This window comes from Lampetra fluviatilis, chromosome 5 (genome assembly GCF_964198595.1).
Source record: "Lampetra fluviatilis chromosome 5, kcLamFluv1.1, whole genome shotgun sequence".
NCBI classification, from domain to species: domain Eukaryota; kingdom Metazoa; phylum Chordata; class Hyperoartia; order Petromyzontiformes; family Petromyzontidae; genus Lampetra; species Lampetra fluviatilis.
This window is the reverse complement of record NC_136279.1, coordinates 136603-152461: the sequence shown is the minus strand read 5'-3', so window position 1 is coordinate 152461 and position 15859 is coordinate 136603. Positions and strand designations below refer to the sequence as shown.

The following is a 15859-nucleotide window of genomic DNA, read 5'->3' as shown; positions in this document are numbered from 1 at the left end:
CATATCACTCAATTGAAATCACACAAAGCAACATCGCCTCCTACTGCGAAAAACTTGACAGGACCCTCCTAACAAAAGTCTTTGGTAAACAAGCTTAATAATATAAATCCCAATTAAATCTACAGGAATGAATGTGAAGTGAAGAAATATACATAACTCTCTGCAGATATGTCAATGCTTTTGTCTTGCAGTGAAAATGGCATAGACAAAACGTACGTGAAGATTGTGTTCAATGTGACCTGCCTGAGGCCTATGAGGCAGTGGGTGGCGAAAGCTTTTGTCACTGCTCTGGAAACACATCCACACCAGTGTGAGAATATTCCCTGCTCCTGCACAAAACGCACCTTGCATGGGGTGCAATTGAGCTGTGCAATGTGAACAAGTCCAACTGAATTGTATTATCATGATACTCATCAGGAATGTGGTCATGTGTGTTTCTTTCATTGGTGCGTGGAAATATGTTTCAATTGAAACCTATCAGTGGTCATGTCACTTAAATTTGAAGTCATCATTGTTTAGCCAAGTGAGAACTCAAGAGAACAGGATATTCACATTTTTCAGAGTGAACTGGGTCACCAAAATAAAAAAATAAATTACATGAATACAGAGTAAAACAATAAAGCAAATATAAATCATAGTAAAACCAACTAGATATGAGAGCAAGAACAATTGTGGGACAGAATAAATCAAAAACAGTGCACAAAAAAAAACCCGCCACTTTTTCAAATTTTCTTGCTGTGGATTTCACACCTGATGATGATTGTTTGTGTTGCAGTCGAAACGTCGTGAAAATGTTATTGTTTTCTATTTTTATTATTTTATTGTTTCCCTTCTACGTGACTTTACCGAAAGAACCAAGAATAGTGCACAAGCAGTCAATATAAAATCAAATAAATATTGCACAAAATATTTGCTTCGACAACTTACTTTTAAAAACTGTCTTTAAGTTCGGTTACAAAAACATACAAATTTTTACTTAAAACTTTCGTGACTGCAGGAATTCATCTTCTATGGTTCACGTCGATAGAAAAAAATACCGAAAGAACCAAAAACAATAAAAATGTATTTAAGATATTACACCAGTATTTAAATAGACAAGGATATAGCTTATGTTGAATACAACTCCAAGTGAACTTACACAGAATGTTCAAAAGTTCCTCTGCTCATATGAAGACATGTAGCTGTTAGGACATGCAAAAACTTATTCCATTCTCCTCGATTAGTAATTATTCATAACATGATTACTTGCATTGCAAGTGTAAACTATCTACGTACATTCATACAATATGTCTTACTATACATAAAACGAATAATAACAATGAATTTTGCTTGACTAAAACTTGATAACAGTGATCAGGGATGCCAGGAGTCAGGACGCCTTGACTTCATCAACAATTCACAGGAGCATAGCAATAACAATTCCTGTAATGATAATGACTTTTGTAACACATTCCCATCTCATTAAACCTCAAATAAACCTCATACACAGGAGTGGCATGGTTTGTTACCCATATTCATAGCCGCTAGCTATGAATATGGGTAATTACATTGTACAAGTCTTTGTGATATATGTGAATAAACTTGCTGTTAAAAACACTGCAATAAGTAAAATACCATTGTCACTTCCCAGTCAACCAAAATACAAGTCACCTGATGTACACACAAGATAAATGAGTTCACATTTTCTGAAATAGGCTCAAAATGCTGCTGGTATGCAAGGATATTTCTCATAACATTTATGCTGTTTAACGGTGAGAGTGTGTTATCTATCGCGTGTGAAATCACTTGTCCAGATCTGGTTACCTCTGCGCAATGAGCCTTCTTCAGCCAAAGCTGGATTATAGCATTGACAATGAAAGTCATGAGTGGATGTAAATTGTGAGATAAAATCATCTGGTTCTACTTTTCCAGGTTGCTTAGACGCTTTGCTGAGAATGTTCGCATTAACTGTTAACACCAACGAGCTGCTGACAGTCAAATATCAATTCAAATAATTGTGTTATCACAATGGTTTTCATGCTACAAAGAACAACAGTGTTGAAGTGGAGTCGCTGATGAAATGCCAGCCAACAAACAATACGAATGCTGAAAATTCAGCATTCTTATGATGGGGAACACTGTATTCAAAAAGACAACTTCCCACAAAATGCTACTTAATCTATTGACCTCAGAGTGATATGTGGCTGAGTTTCATTGCAGATGAGATTTGAACTCACAAATGTCTGTGAGTTGAGTTCATATAGCATAACTCATGCACATATGCTGTGTTTTGGTAGGTTTAATCTGTTTTCCAATGGCCCTAGTATAGTTGGTGTTTTGACTTATCAGCATCTGCCATATGAACTGTATTAAATCACGTGTGTACAGTATAAGAGGCCCACTTAACCATGAGACTCTAGAGATTTGCATGCTTTACTGAAGAATGAGACCACCTCTGAATATGGACTCCATAATTGATAGCCATGGAGCACACATAGGACTTGCTATGGACATTTCAACATTAATGTGTAGTACGATACGTATCAGACCTGGGCATGTCAGACTACACAAAACAGTTGATACAATGTTTTTTTTACATATGCCTTTTTTCTGACACAATGTCTGGAACCTTATTGTTTAAGTCCAATACAGTGGTAAAATTCTGCATGCGGGAAAATAAATCTATGACAATGATGTCACGTGAATAACATCTTTATATCATGCATGCGATGTCACTTCAATATTATATTTTATACTAATATGATACATTGTAGAAATCTCTTTTTATGCTCTTACTATCTTTGGTCATAACATCTCAATTAATTGTGTTTGCATATACAGATAGCTTTTGCAGTCTCATTATTCAGTGCATAATTTGGTATGTTCATTCTTTTAATCCTATATGTTGACAATAAATACTGTGTTTTAAATGTCATACTTCCACTGGTTCCATATGTAAGTTAATGACATAACCCACGTTTCTGTTGTTTTTCTATATTTATTTACTTAAAATGTATCTTGTGTATTTGTTCACGACATGCGAATTTCATCTTTGTACTTAGTTAAGTGTGAGTCTGTCTATTTGTTATATGTTATAAGGAAAACCAATTAAATTTTTTTTAAAATAGTTCAATTTTGTAAGAAGTCAAAATTGACTACTTATGAAGATTGTTCCCTGTAATAACACCGCAGAATTCCCACTCCAGTACTGATTCGGGTCCATCAACTTAGATGAGCACAGCCCATTGCTAGAGTGGAGATAAAGTTTGACTATTCTTTGGGTCTTTCGGTAAGATCCCAGACGACAAGAGCATTGATGGCTGTGTGTGAGACATTTAACCTGTTAATGTAAAATCAGAGTCGAAAATAACTACTAACATCAGAAGGTTGGATGGAAACATCACAGCCAGTTATGACTTCAACTGGTTAATAACGTCCTTCCAATGATTTCTCGGTTTGTATCCATCTTCTCGGTTGAAATTGTGTCTGTGTCTATATACAGTATCTGGATCTTGCATTGACATGCTAATCTCTCACAATACAATGGCCACCTCCGCGCCTCGTCGTGGAGGTAGCTCCCCGATCTTACATTGACATGCAAATTTCTCACTTTAACATCACTAGCTCTGCCCACTTCGTTAATGACCCTTGGGCTACACCAATTTCAAACCTTTAAAACAGCCTGGCTCAGCAGCTTTCCCCCTCTTTTTTCTCCTGATGACGATTGCTTGTGTTGCATTCGAAACGTCGTAGTTTTTTGTAAAAATGTTTTTTTGTTCTACGTAACTTTACCGAAAGACCCACATAATATGAATTCCTGCAGTCATGAAAGCTTTAAGTCAAGATATAGTTTGACTGTTTTACTGTGCTGTATTTCTCTATGTGATTAATCGTGTATTCAAGCAACTAGGGTATTACTGTACTGATACCGTGGTCGTGTTGTGACTGAATTCTACCATGGAAGTGCATGGGATGTAATGAGGTTAATGAAAATGGTGTGAAAATGAACATGTGGCCATGAAGGCAGATGGACACTCTAAAGGGAATATGCGGCTGTCAACGAGCAGGTCGGTATGTTGTGCAGGTCAAGAGTCAGGGTGACCTGCATCCAATTATGTTGAGGGTGAATGGTGACTGCGGTTCCCAGCAGAATGCTAAGGCAGGAGCAACCCGTTTTGTTAAATGCCTCGGATCCAAATGCTGTCCAATCGGCAAAGAGGGGGCTCCTAGAAAATCAATGATCCAGGAGTCAGTGAGTGGCGGGAGCAGAGACGCCCGGGCCCCTGGACATGCAAATGCATAGATCGAGGGCGATGTGCGCGCGTGTCGAGGCAAGATGAGGCCGTGCGTACAGGACTGAAGACTGCGACGTCTCCCAGAGCAGCTGGGATCTAGCAAAGTAGTCCGTCCGATCCGCACTCGGGCTGAAGTAGAAAGCGTGGGGACACAAGGGTGCAAATGGGCGCAGGAACGAGTCGGACAAGGAATGTGAAAGCAGGGGTGGGGGAGTGATTGCGAACCGGAGCAGTCGTGGTGGCGGTAAAAGTGTGTCAGCTGTGTTGAATGAAAATCATGAAGATTGTGCGCCCTGGATGTTGTCTGTGTTGTATTTCAGTCGAATCACTGAATTCCTAGTCGATAACTGCATGAAGCTAAAAACAGATTGATTGAAACGTCATTTGTTGATATTGAATTCAGTCATGGAAGCCTTCAGCCTACTTCGAGGCCTACTTCGGGGTCTACATCGAGGCCTACGTGGAGGGCGCTCGTCAAACGGGCGAGAAGCCGTACATGTGCGACGAGTGCGGCAAGACATTACTCGCGCTCGGCCTACCTGTACGTTTACACGTGTGTGTTTAACTGTTGTGGTTCTTTGTTATTTTAAAGATGGCAATTCTGCTGTGTATTCTAGTGCTGTCCCTCCCGGCCATATCTAGTGCCAAACACAACTCCACCACTGGCAGCCCTCGTTATTTCTCGTCCATAGTTGATGCTCCATTTGCCACTACACCTGCTAGTGAAACAGCTTATAGCCACTTCTACACTCCACCATTGTATCCTTTTAAACCCTATCTCTGTCCTATTACTTCACCAGCACTCCTAGTGGTAAGGATGTTGAAGCTGGGAACGCACTGAGGGAGCTTCTTGGGGGCCTTCCTAAAGGTGAAATCATTTTAATGGGTGATCTCAATTGGAATTGGCTAAACCCGCCGGCCATGGCCACAAATTTTGCAGATTAATTTAACCTATTTCAATTAATAAATGTCCCCACAAGACCCAACCTAAACAACCCGGGACAGTCATCTCTGCTTGACGTCATATTAACAAATGCCCCTCACAATTTCGCGCTGACTGGTGTTCTGGGTAATAACCTTAGTGACCACTCCTTCATATTTGGGGTGAGATCATCAGCCAGACCCAAAGCCCCCCCTAAATTGGTTGAGAAGCACTCCATGAGACACTTCAGCATTCAGGCATTTAATAATGATGTGCTTCACTCGGATATTGACAAGGTCTGTGATATCCCAAACCTGACTTTCAGGTACACGTTTCTCCAAATTCTTAACAAACATGCTCCGTTGGTTAGATTTAAAACTAAAGGCAACCGTCCACCATGGTTTGATCCCTTGATTACTAAGCTCATGAAAACTAGGGACAAGGCTTGAGCATGTGCTCAGAAAAGTAATTTGGTCCATGACTGGCTAGAATACAGTATTTTAAGGAATAGATGCGTCAAAAAAATACGGCATGCAAAAAATGCATACTTTTACTCCACTCTCCTGGAATCATATGGAAATGCCAGGATCTTCTGAAAAACAATCAAAAGTATCGAAAAGGCATCTAACACAGATAATCTGCCCGTAGATCTTAACCGAAATGGGGAATATTTTCAGAGCCCCAAAAAATAGTTGACAATTTTAACCTTCATTTTTCTGAAGCTGGTGACCTTTTTGATAATGTATTGGGAGTCACCCCTGCGCATACAAATTCATACACCCCTGTCCAAACATTAAACGAATTTAGTTTCCAGCCAATCCACGAAAGTAATGTTCTGAAACAACTGTCCTACCTCAAAGGGTCCTCCTCTACCGGAGCAGATAGTATTCCCGTCTTTGCTCTGCTAACTGTTGGTCACCTAATATATAAACCTATAGCCCATATTTTCAACCTGTCCATCAAAGAAGCATCAATACCTCTAGAATAGAAACATTCATATGTTCGTCCACTTCACAAAGGAGGCCATAAAGATGATCCAAATAACTACCGACCTATCTCAATTTTGTCCCCGGTGATGAAATTCTTTGAAAAATTATTGAACTACCAAATTAGCAGTTTCCTGTCCGACAACAATCTATTACATCGAAAACAATCTGGGTTCCGAAAAAAGTACAGCACCACATCTGCTGCATTAGACTCTCTGAATCACATTTACAGTAGCCTTGATAATAAGCAGTATTGCGCCAGTCTTTTTCTTGACTTGTCCAAAGCCTTTGATACAGTCGACCACAACACCCTGCTTAGCAAACTAAGTTGCCTCCGTTTCTCCAAACACGCAGTAGAATGGTTAAAAATTACCTCTCTTTTCGCACCCAAACTGTACTCACAGATGGTTGGAGGTCAAACAGTGTTAAGATAACAAAAGGGGTTCCACAGGGTTCAATCCTCGGCCCCCTCTTGTTCTCTCTTTATGTCAATGAATTGGGCACTGACCAGGATCATTCCAGGGTAAATCTTTTTGCAGATGACACGATACTGATTACTACTGGCCGCTCTCCGGATGACGTGATTGCCAAGCTCCAGGGTGATTTCAACAAAATACAACATCAGCTAGTTGCTCTTAAACTAGTACTGAATACCTCCAAAACCGAGGTGCTATGCTTCTCACCGGGACTAAAGCAGGAAGTTATTTTTCCCCAATTACATTCCTTAAATAATTATCAAATAGAGCAAGTCAAGATCTATAAGTATCTTGGGGTCATTCTTGATTCAAAATTGAAATTGGAAGATCACATTGATTATATTGGTAACAAGACAAAAATAAAAATTGGTTTTCTGTATCGACACAAGCACTGCTTCCCCCCTATGTTCCGCTTGGAATTAATAAAAGCTACCATACTGCCTCTACTTGATTACTGTGACATCGTGTATAAATCAGCCCCAAGTACTGTACTGAAGAAGCTTGACTCAATGTATCACTCGGCCTTAAGATTTGCATTGAACTGCCCATATAGGACTCACCACTGTGATCTCTACATTGGGTCAAACTTAACATCTCTCAATGTTCGACGGCTTGTGCATCAGATCTTATTTATTCATGATGTACTTACAAAAAAATCCGCAGATTACCTGCTGGATCTCCTCTCTGTTTCAAAGAACAAATTTGACCTAAGGTCTTCGCTCATTTACCAGCTTCGCATTCCCTATTGCCGTATAAATACTGGAGGAAGGGCCTTTGCTATTGATGCCCCCAGGGTCTGGAATGCTATTGCCAATAAATTGTAACTTGAATCACTACCTATGAGATCTTCACTCAAAACTGCTCGAGAGGAGTTGTACACCCCTAGCTGCCAGTGCTATTCAGTGGCCTAAAATACAATGTTTCGCTCCGGATGATCGCTGCAAAGTATGATCTGTTTTGATTTAGTGTGCTGATCTTAAAGGTGCATTGAAAAATGTTGATACTCCGACTGATGCTCCTACTGTTATGGAGTGACTCATGCAGCCAGCTACGGCTGCAGAGTTTGGTAGTACATGTTGTTTACGTCGTTTATTGTGAAAATTCGGTCACAGTTCCTATGACGACTGTTTCATTGCTTTTATGGCTTTATTTTGGTGATTTTCGATAAGTTTTTTGGTTTGGCCATGTTTGTTTGTTGTAGTACAGAGTTAGACTGATGGCCTTAATCTAAGTTATATTGTGGTTGTTGTTGTTTGACTTGCATCCCACTGGGATTTTTGCACATTTTTGTGTACGGTGCTTTTCTGCAATATTTTACTGTCTTTTCTTGGATTTTCTGTTTGCACTCAGTCACATATTCACTTTAAGATGTTTTTTGTTCATGTTTTTGTTTTTTGTTTGTTGCGGTTGCACCCGATTCAAGAGCCGAATGGCTCACAGGGCTATGCCTAATACATGAACTTGAACTAGAGATGTTTATTGGTCATAATTTTATCAATACTCAGACACGTATAATGACAATCTTGCTGGGTGGTGGTTAATGACAATAATTTTGGCAGAAAGACACAGTGATTCAACCCAAAAAATGATGCGTATTTTTGTATTGGCTATGCAACGTCCATATTTAGTAAAGTACACTAACATAGTGTTCAGACGCTGTCTTTCCGACAGACCTGTTCTTCACCTGAGGACGGCTGCTTGCGTTGTGGCCGAAACGTCGTGAGAATTATTTTGTTTAATTTTTATTATTTTATTATTTCCCTTCTACGTGACTTTACCGAAAGAACCAAGAAGATGAATCCCTGCAGTCACGAAAGCTTTAAATCGAAATTTACACTAACATATTTCAGGGAATACATTCTAAATCGCTGTTATAATTATTCAGCTGTTAGAGATAAAGAGTTAGCAGTATTAAATGATGAGAAAATTATGGTATAATAGAAAATTAAATAACTCGAAATTACCTTGGGCGACTTGGAAATTGTGTCTGGCTCAACTATGTTCTCTTCACGTGGGGTCACTTGGGATTCAACTGTCGAAATGGGATAATTCTGCAAATATTTCTCTTCTTAAACAGCTGACCACTTCCCTGGGGCATGCATTAAGCTAATCTCCAGCTTTGCTGTGGTATGCCTTTCCTGTATTGCGATATCAGTTCTGTGACCAGTTTTTCATGAACAAAAAATCCCTTTCAAACTTGGTTATTTTGTCTCCTACCATAAAAACTACTTTCATGGCTTTTTCTAAATGCCTTACTTTAAAAATGTGATTACATCAACAGCAGTTAAATGTTTGACGATAGCGCAAATTTTAACTAAATTTTTGTAAAGAAGTATTTGTTATAATAATTTATAGTAATTGCATTTTAACTGTGAGTTTCAAAGTAAAAACTCTTACTATAATACTTTTTCGTGTAATGAATACAGTACTAATGCATTTAATTTGCCATTCACACGCAAACAATATACTCTACAGTCTAACCAAGGCATCAGTCTTGTTTTAAATTGTAATGTTACCTCAGTCTACCCTAAACCACGGAATCTAATAATGCTTCGTTATTGTGTATTAAATTATTGACATTTAGATAATTTGCTAATTCTCGTGTAAATAAAACAGCAGCATGTGACTTACGTCCGGCATCAGCTCTCATGGTCACAGATTGTCATTTATGCAAAAAACTATTTTCACTGGGGCTTAGTCCCTTAAATCGTGAATTGGCTGATGGATCTTAGTCCCGACAAATACCACAAGCCCTATTCACGGTGCTCACGCCTCCAGGCCTGCGCGATCCCACGGACAATCATCACCCATTGTTCCTGCCCAGGGTCGGCTTGCCCCAGGACAGAGGTACTTGTCACTGAGCTCGCTGACTGGCTTCTGGCTTCTGCGTGACCGAAGCACGAAAAATGTCCCAGTGTTTTGATGGGATTTTCTTGTGAAAGCTTTGCTGACGCATCACTCTTCGTTTTCCCTGGAGTGGCACTCTTGGCATTTTGCTGCCAAATCCTCGGGTGGAGATGTGAGAATCCCAGATTGAAAGCCATGTTCCTGTCAATGTTGACACTTTAAATAAAACAATTAAATAATGCATGCAAATCTTTAAATATAGAAAGCTAATTTTGGCATAGTCGTACACATTGCACATGGCAATTACAGTAAATACTGTTTTTTTCGGTAAAGTCAAGTAGGAAAATATATATATTTATTTATATTGTAAATAAATATATACTTATTTATTTCCTACGTGACTTTACCGAAAAAAATAAAGAGTATGGACCCTTGCAGTCACGAAAACTTCAAATCTAGAATTACAGTAAATGTTTTAAATCCACGCGAATGCTGACAATATATACAAAAATGTATATATTAATAAGACTGTAAATATGAGCAGTGCACTGGTGAATGTAATGTCGAGGGCTGTGTTGTGAGATGCTGCAGCAGTTGTTTTAAGAAATCGCACGCGTGTTGACATGCACAACGGTAAGAAGTGACAGAGTTACGCGAGTAGTTGTCACCAGTTATCTGCCAGCCCCTTGTCGGTGGACCGCTGCAGGGCTCCGCTCGGTGTGAGGGCCGTGCACCTGTGGGCCAAGAAGCGGGGGGGGCGGGGTCGAGGCAATGATGTGAGCCGTGATCGTCAGGTGCACAGCACAGCGCACGAACCGCGGCGCCACCTACCCCCACCCGTGACTAACGCAGTGCACACAATGCAGGTAGTAGTAGGCGTTTAGTCGACCCACTGCTGGATGCGGTTCCTCCCACGCGGGGAGTTGTTTGACCACACACTGACCACGCTGGTCAACTCGCACTGACCACGCTGGTCAGTGCGAGTTGGGGGAAGCGGGGAGCATAGAAGTACAGTCCTGTGCAATGGATGTAGCTGCACTGCCCCCTGCTGCCCACAGCCCTGGCTCCGCAGCCTGTAGCACCTGTGGCGATATACAGGCCCGCGCCTGCTTAACTCTCACGATCCGAGGAGTTCGGGGGCGTTCCGGGTGATTTGTTTACAAATATAAACTTCACAGTGATCCCAAGCAGACACATTTGAAAAAGTATTTAAATAGATACCTCACCCAACTTTGGAACAAAACACAACCTGACATGAATATTATTTCAAATATGCAACAATGCACGTCAAGCTTTTTTATGTTACTGTATTAACGTTCTAGATTGTTCAAACAGGCTAGTTACCATCTAGAACATGATTAACATTCACACAACCATAATTTCCCAATTACTGACAACATCACACATCCCGCCCTGACCGCTCTGCCAGTCAGCAATGAGCGAGCAAATGCTTTGCAATTCCTTGACGCCCCTCCGTTCATTTTAAAATCGCGTTACGGGGCCTTTAATCAGCCCCCTCTCGCGCCTCGTAGGGGCTGAGCGTGACGTCACTCGCGCGTTGCGCACAGTAGTGCGCGTGTTGCGTACAGTGCTTCCACGTGCAGCTCACGATGGTGAAGCCGCAGTACAAGGGGAGGAACACCATCAACCCGTCCAATGCAAGCTCCAACCCAGGTGACGCTCTCATCGCGCAGCCCCGTGTCCCCGAGTCCCGTGGCACCAGCTGTTGTGGAAGCTTCCCGAGAGCGGGGAGACAGCGGCGACCAGGAGGCCCCAAGCACACGCTTGCAAATGCGACAGTCCGCGTACCCGCATATTTTACGCGTGTGCATATTAAGTTTAACACGAAGGTTTTCGCACCAAATATGTGCAATTTTTACGACGATCCAAAGTTACCGATGGTACTTTGAGGTTTTTCTGTGTGAATGGAGGCGCGCGATGTAACGCGAGGCTGCTCTGGCGGCGTTGATGTACACATTTTGAACCTCACCGAAATACACGTGCACCTAATATGGAGTGGATGGAAATCGTCTAATCCTTTAATCCCTTAATAGTATAATCGCTCGTGTGATAATCATCTCAGGTAGTCAAGAGGTGAAGTTCACACTTGAGGTCACGACCAAGTCAGTCCATCCTGGTCAGCTGTTCCAAGGGTCGATAAAGTTGGTGCACCTTTGTGGGAAGTACAAAGTTGGTGTACAGTATATCGCGTGGAAATTCAACTGCATCTGGAGGCCTACAAAAAGCTGAACATGAGCATCACGTAGATGAAAGAGTGTTGGATATAATTTTAGAGTAAGGTTTAATTGAAAATTCATGAGGAGAGGAAAAGGTAGATCTTGAGCCTGAAGGCCAAGGGGTTGGTCGCGTGGATGGTTGGGGTCTGGGAGATTCCAGCCGTTGCGTGCAGCAGCATAGAAAGATTGACCCCCCCCACCCCATTGAGTATATGCTAAGGGTTTTTTTGTCCAGAAGGGCATTGCTTATCAAGAGAGAGAGCGTGAATGACAGTGAAATGAGAGGGGCTGGGACAAGTCCATGAAGAATCTTAATAAGTAATATTTAAAAAATACTTTTTTCCAAAACACGCTTTAATAAAATATACCGGACGAGTAATGGCAGAACTCCACGACTCCAGGAAGTGGCCCCGAGGCTTGCCATAACGTAAGGGGCAGTGGTGATTTACATCCAACGTCAGTTTAGCGTGGACATTTAGACCCAAGGCGAAACATAACATATAAAAGATGGTTTAATTTTTTTGTTATGATAGAATATAGTATACGAAGTTTGCAGTCGATACCACATTGTGAAGTGGGTTAAAATTGAGTTACAAGATTTGAGGATACCACAACAACAGAGTGAGTTAATAGAAAGCGTGTAAAAAGATTGTTTAAAAATAGATGTATTATTTCTTATGATAGAATATAGTATTGTCATCAGTAAGACATAAGTATACGAAGTGTGCAGTCGATACCACATTGGGAAGTGGGTTAAAATTGAGTTACAAGATTTGAGGATACGACAACAACGACAACAACAGACAGAGTGAGTTAAATAAAAGCGTGTTAAAAAACGCTGTTGATCTTGCAATAGACTCGCGACTGGACTTTTGAGCCAGTGGAGTGAGCTTAGGACTGGGGTGATGCGGTCTCGTTCATGGATGAGGCATGAATCATTTGAGGATATGGAGGTGAGGTATTTGGGACGACAGTCGAGGATGGAGTTTGTCATGTTCAAGGCGACAGGCAGTAAATGCATGGATGAGTCTTGGCAGCAGATGGAACAAAGTGAGTGATGTGAGGAATATTGCTTAGAAGTATGAATTCATGCAGAGCTGACATGTAGGAGAACGACAGCACGAGGTCCATGATGACTGTAAGGTTCACGCTCTTTGCTCGCATGATGGCCAAATCAGTTAAATAATATAATACGACGTTTCGATTGCAAAACAAGCAATCGTCATCAGGTAGAAAACAAACCTAGTGAACTTCGAAATACAATGCAATCCAACACAGAGTCGGCTAACACAACAGTCAGCACCTTACCTGGTTGATTACGTTCTTCCAAAGATTGCTAAATTTGAGAGAGAGACATAACATCTGAGGACCCAATCAAAACCATCACCTTGCCAAAAGCATGAGCAAACACAAGATCCAGGTTCGATTCAACACAGTACATAAAATTCGTGATCTGATTCCATCTGTGAAGGATGTGATCCCTGACATGCAATACCCCGGCGCCTACAAACTACGCTGTGTCTGCGGCAGTAGTTACATTGGGGAAACTAAGCGACATGTCTCGGACCGTGTTCGTGAACACAAGGCAGATCTGAAACACGGTAGGACCAATACCTCGGCCGTGGCTGATCATTGTTTTAACGCTGTGATCACACGAAATAGATTTTTCGAAGACGAAGGTAATCTGCAAACCCACTGGCTATCAACAAAGATTCGTTCATGAAGCCATTCAGATATATAAACACAGACACAATTTCAACCGAGAAAATCGGTACAAACTGAGCAATCATTGGAAGGACGTTATTAACCAGTTTAAGTCATAACTGGCTGTGATTTTTCCATCCTACCTGTCGATGTGAGCAGTTATTTCCGACTCTCAGAGTTACATTATCAGGTTAAATGTCTTTACATTAACAGGTTAAATGTCTCACTAACACAGCCACTGCTGCTCCTTTCCCTCGATGTGGCGGTGGCCCTCGTTTTTTAACAGGCTGAATGTCTCACTAACACAGCCACCGTTGTGTTGGTTCTCTTACATTGACATGCTAATCTTACATTAACAGACTAAATGTCTCACTAACACAGCCACCGTTGTGGTGGTTCTCTTACATTGACATGTTAATCTTACATTAACAGGCTAAATGTCTCATTAACACAGCCACCATTGTGCTGGTTCTCTTACATTGACATGCTAATCTTGCATTAACAGGCTAAATGTCTCATTAACACAGCCACCATTGCGGTAGTTCTCTTACATTGACATGCTAATCTTAAATTTCGATTTAAAGCTTTCGCGACTGCAGGGATTCATCTTCTTGGTTCTTTCGGTAAAGTCACGTAGAAGGGAAGTAATAAAATAATAAAAATTAAACATAATAAAATATTTTATTACCGAAAGAACCAAGAAGATGCTAATCTTACATTAACAGATTGACATGCTGATCTCTCACAATACAATGGCCACCTCCACAGCTTCGTAGTCGTGGAGGTACATCAGCTCTCCGATCTTAAATTTACACGCAAATTTCATCACTAGCCCCGCCCACTTCGCTTATGTCCTTTGGGCTACACCCATCTCAAACCTTTATAACATCCTGCCTCAGCAGCTCTCCCGCTATATTTTTTCCTGCCTCAGTAGCTCTCCCGCTATAGTTTTTCACCTGATGACGATTACTTGTGTTGCGATCGAAACGTCGTGATATTTTTATTTTTTATTATTCTCTTTCTATCTACGTGGCTTTGCCGAAAGACCCAAAGAATACTAATAGTAAAATTTACTTTCGTACATTATTGATAATGGGACTCGATTCTTACATGTGGATTTCAGTTAAAGAAGTAGCATTTTGCATTGTATTGTGTGCCTGTCAATGCAATGGCTGAGTGAAAAGTAATTTGTGAAATTGTGCATAGACCGGCCCAAGGGGGCCGGTGACCACAACATGCGGGATCGGGCCACCGTCCGCCGCCTCAACATGTACAGGCAGAAGGAAAGGAGGTACGGCCCACACTGAGTATACATGGCATCCAGTAACTACACCAACTTTGTGCACAGCAGTGGACACAACAAAGAGTGCAACACTTTTCAGTAAAATCCTGTACATGCTGGTTGATTGAAAGAAACATGCTTGTAATACTTTAAATGACAACATTGCTGGCAGCAATTCAACCACTTTTTATTTGTGATCGCTATATGTTTTTACAGAATAACTGAATCTCTACTTTATACAAATTATACACAATGTTCCCGCACCTCCAATAAGCACAGTTGGCTACGTACGGTGCAAAAGAAGTTCAACGTACAGACATACTGTTTTTTTGTCCCAGTTAACATACTCTGACAAATGTTTTTCCTCTCCTTGATTTTAAAGTGGACCATTTATTAAACAATGAAAGCAAGCATTTGGGAAAATACACTGGTGTGTTTGGGCACTAATGTGCATTGCCTCAGGAAGTTGGTCACATGACCAAGTACTCTATGCCTATTTAAGAGCCCCTGCCAGAGGGGGGCCCAGAAAATGAATATCTGACAGAGACGATGGCTGCCTACACCTGTAATTCTGTGTGCAGCACACGTGTATGTACCTCAAGTCTTCTAATTAAAACACCATGTTAGCCTTTTACGAGTTAATGAGTGTTTTTGTGTCTCTGCACACGGGGCACAACATAAACATAACCATAGATTGGTAATGGTTTGCCACCATTGTAAGAACATGTATACAAATCCAAAAAGCACTGCTAGACCAGAGCCCTACAAATAAGTATCAGTGATGGTTGCCCTGTGCATAAACAGGGCCCCACGATGTGGAATTCCCACTTCTACCTCAGGGCTGCTAACAGACAAGTACCGCCCCAATCATTTCAGTAAAGAAGCACCTTTCTCTTGTTGTGTAATAGCAATGTTTATTTTTGTTTGAAATGGTTTACCTGCAGGATTATTACTGATATGTACTGTAATCTTTTTTCCACTTAAAAGGAACAATTTGGGAAAGGTGATCAAGCGGTTGCCTTACCAGTCGGAGGTGGCTTCTGGAACTGTTGCCAGAGTGGAACCAAACAGAAAATGGTTTGGTAAGTTTTTTTTCAACCAAGTTGATTTTAGCATTTTAAGTCATTAATG

At 41.1% G+C, this 15859-nt stretch overlaps 1 protein-coding gene and 1 long non-coding RNA gene across 2 annotated transcripts in view; one reads left to right on the top strand and one right to left on the bottom strand.

Moving 5' to 3' along the window:
• Positions 1–4064: 4064 nt before the first annotated feature.
• Positions 4065–10934, bottom strand: LOC144932177 (uncharacterized). Its single transcript, XR_013636855.1, has 3 exons — positions 10901–10934; positions 10174–10239; positions 4065–4403 (listed from the first exon to the last, which is right to left on the bottom strand). It is a non-coding gene; the product is annotated as an uncharacterized LOC144932177 (long non-coding RNA).
• Positions 10935–11042: 108 nt separating this feature from the next.
• The window catches only part of GNL2 (G protein nucleolar 2), a 28385-nt gene continuing 23568 nt past the window's right edge, over positions 11043–15859 (top strand). Inside the window, exons 1-3 of the mRNA XM_078856294.1 lie at positions 11043–11179; positions 14653–14737; positions 15716–15810. Coding sequence (XP_078712420.1) covers positions 11116–11179; positions 14653–14737; positions 15716–15810 — 244 coding nt within the window. The 5' untranslated portion in view covers positions 11043–11115. The remainder of the gene's footprint in view (positions 11180–14652; positions 14738–15715; positions 15811–15859) is intronic.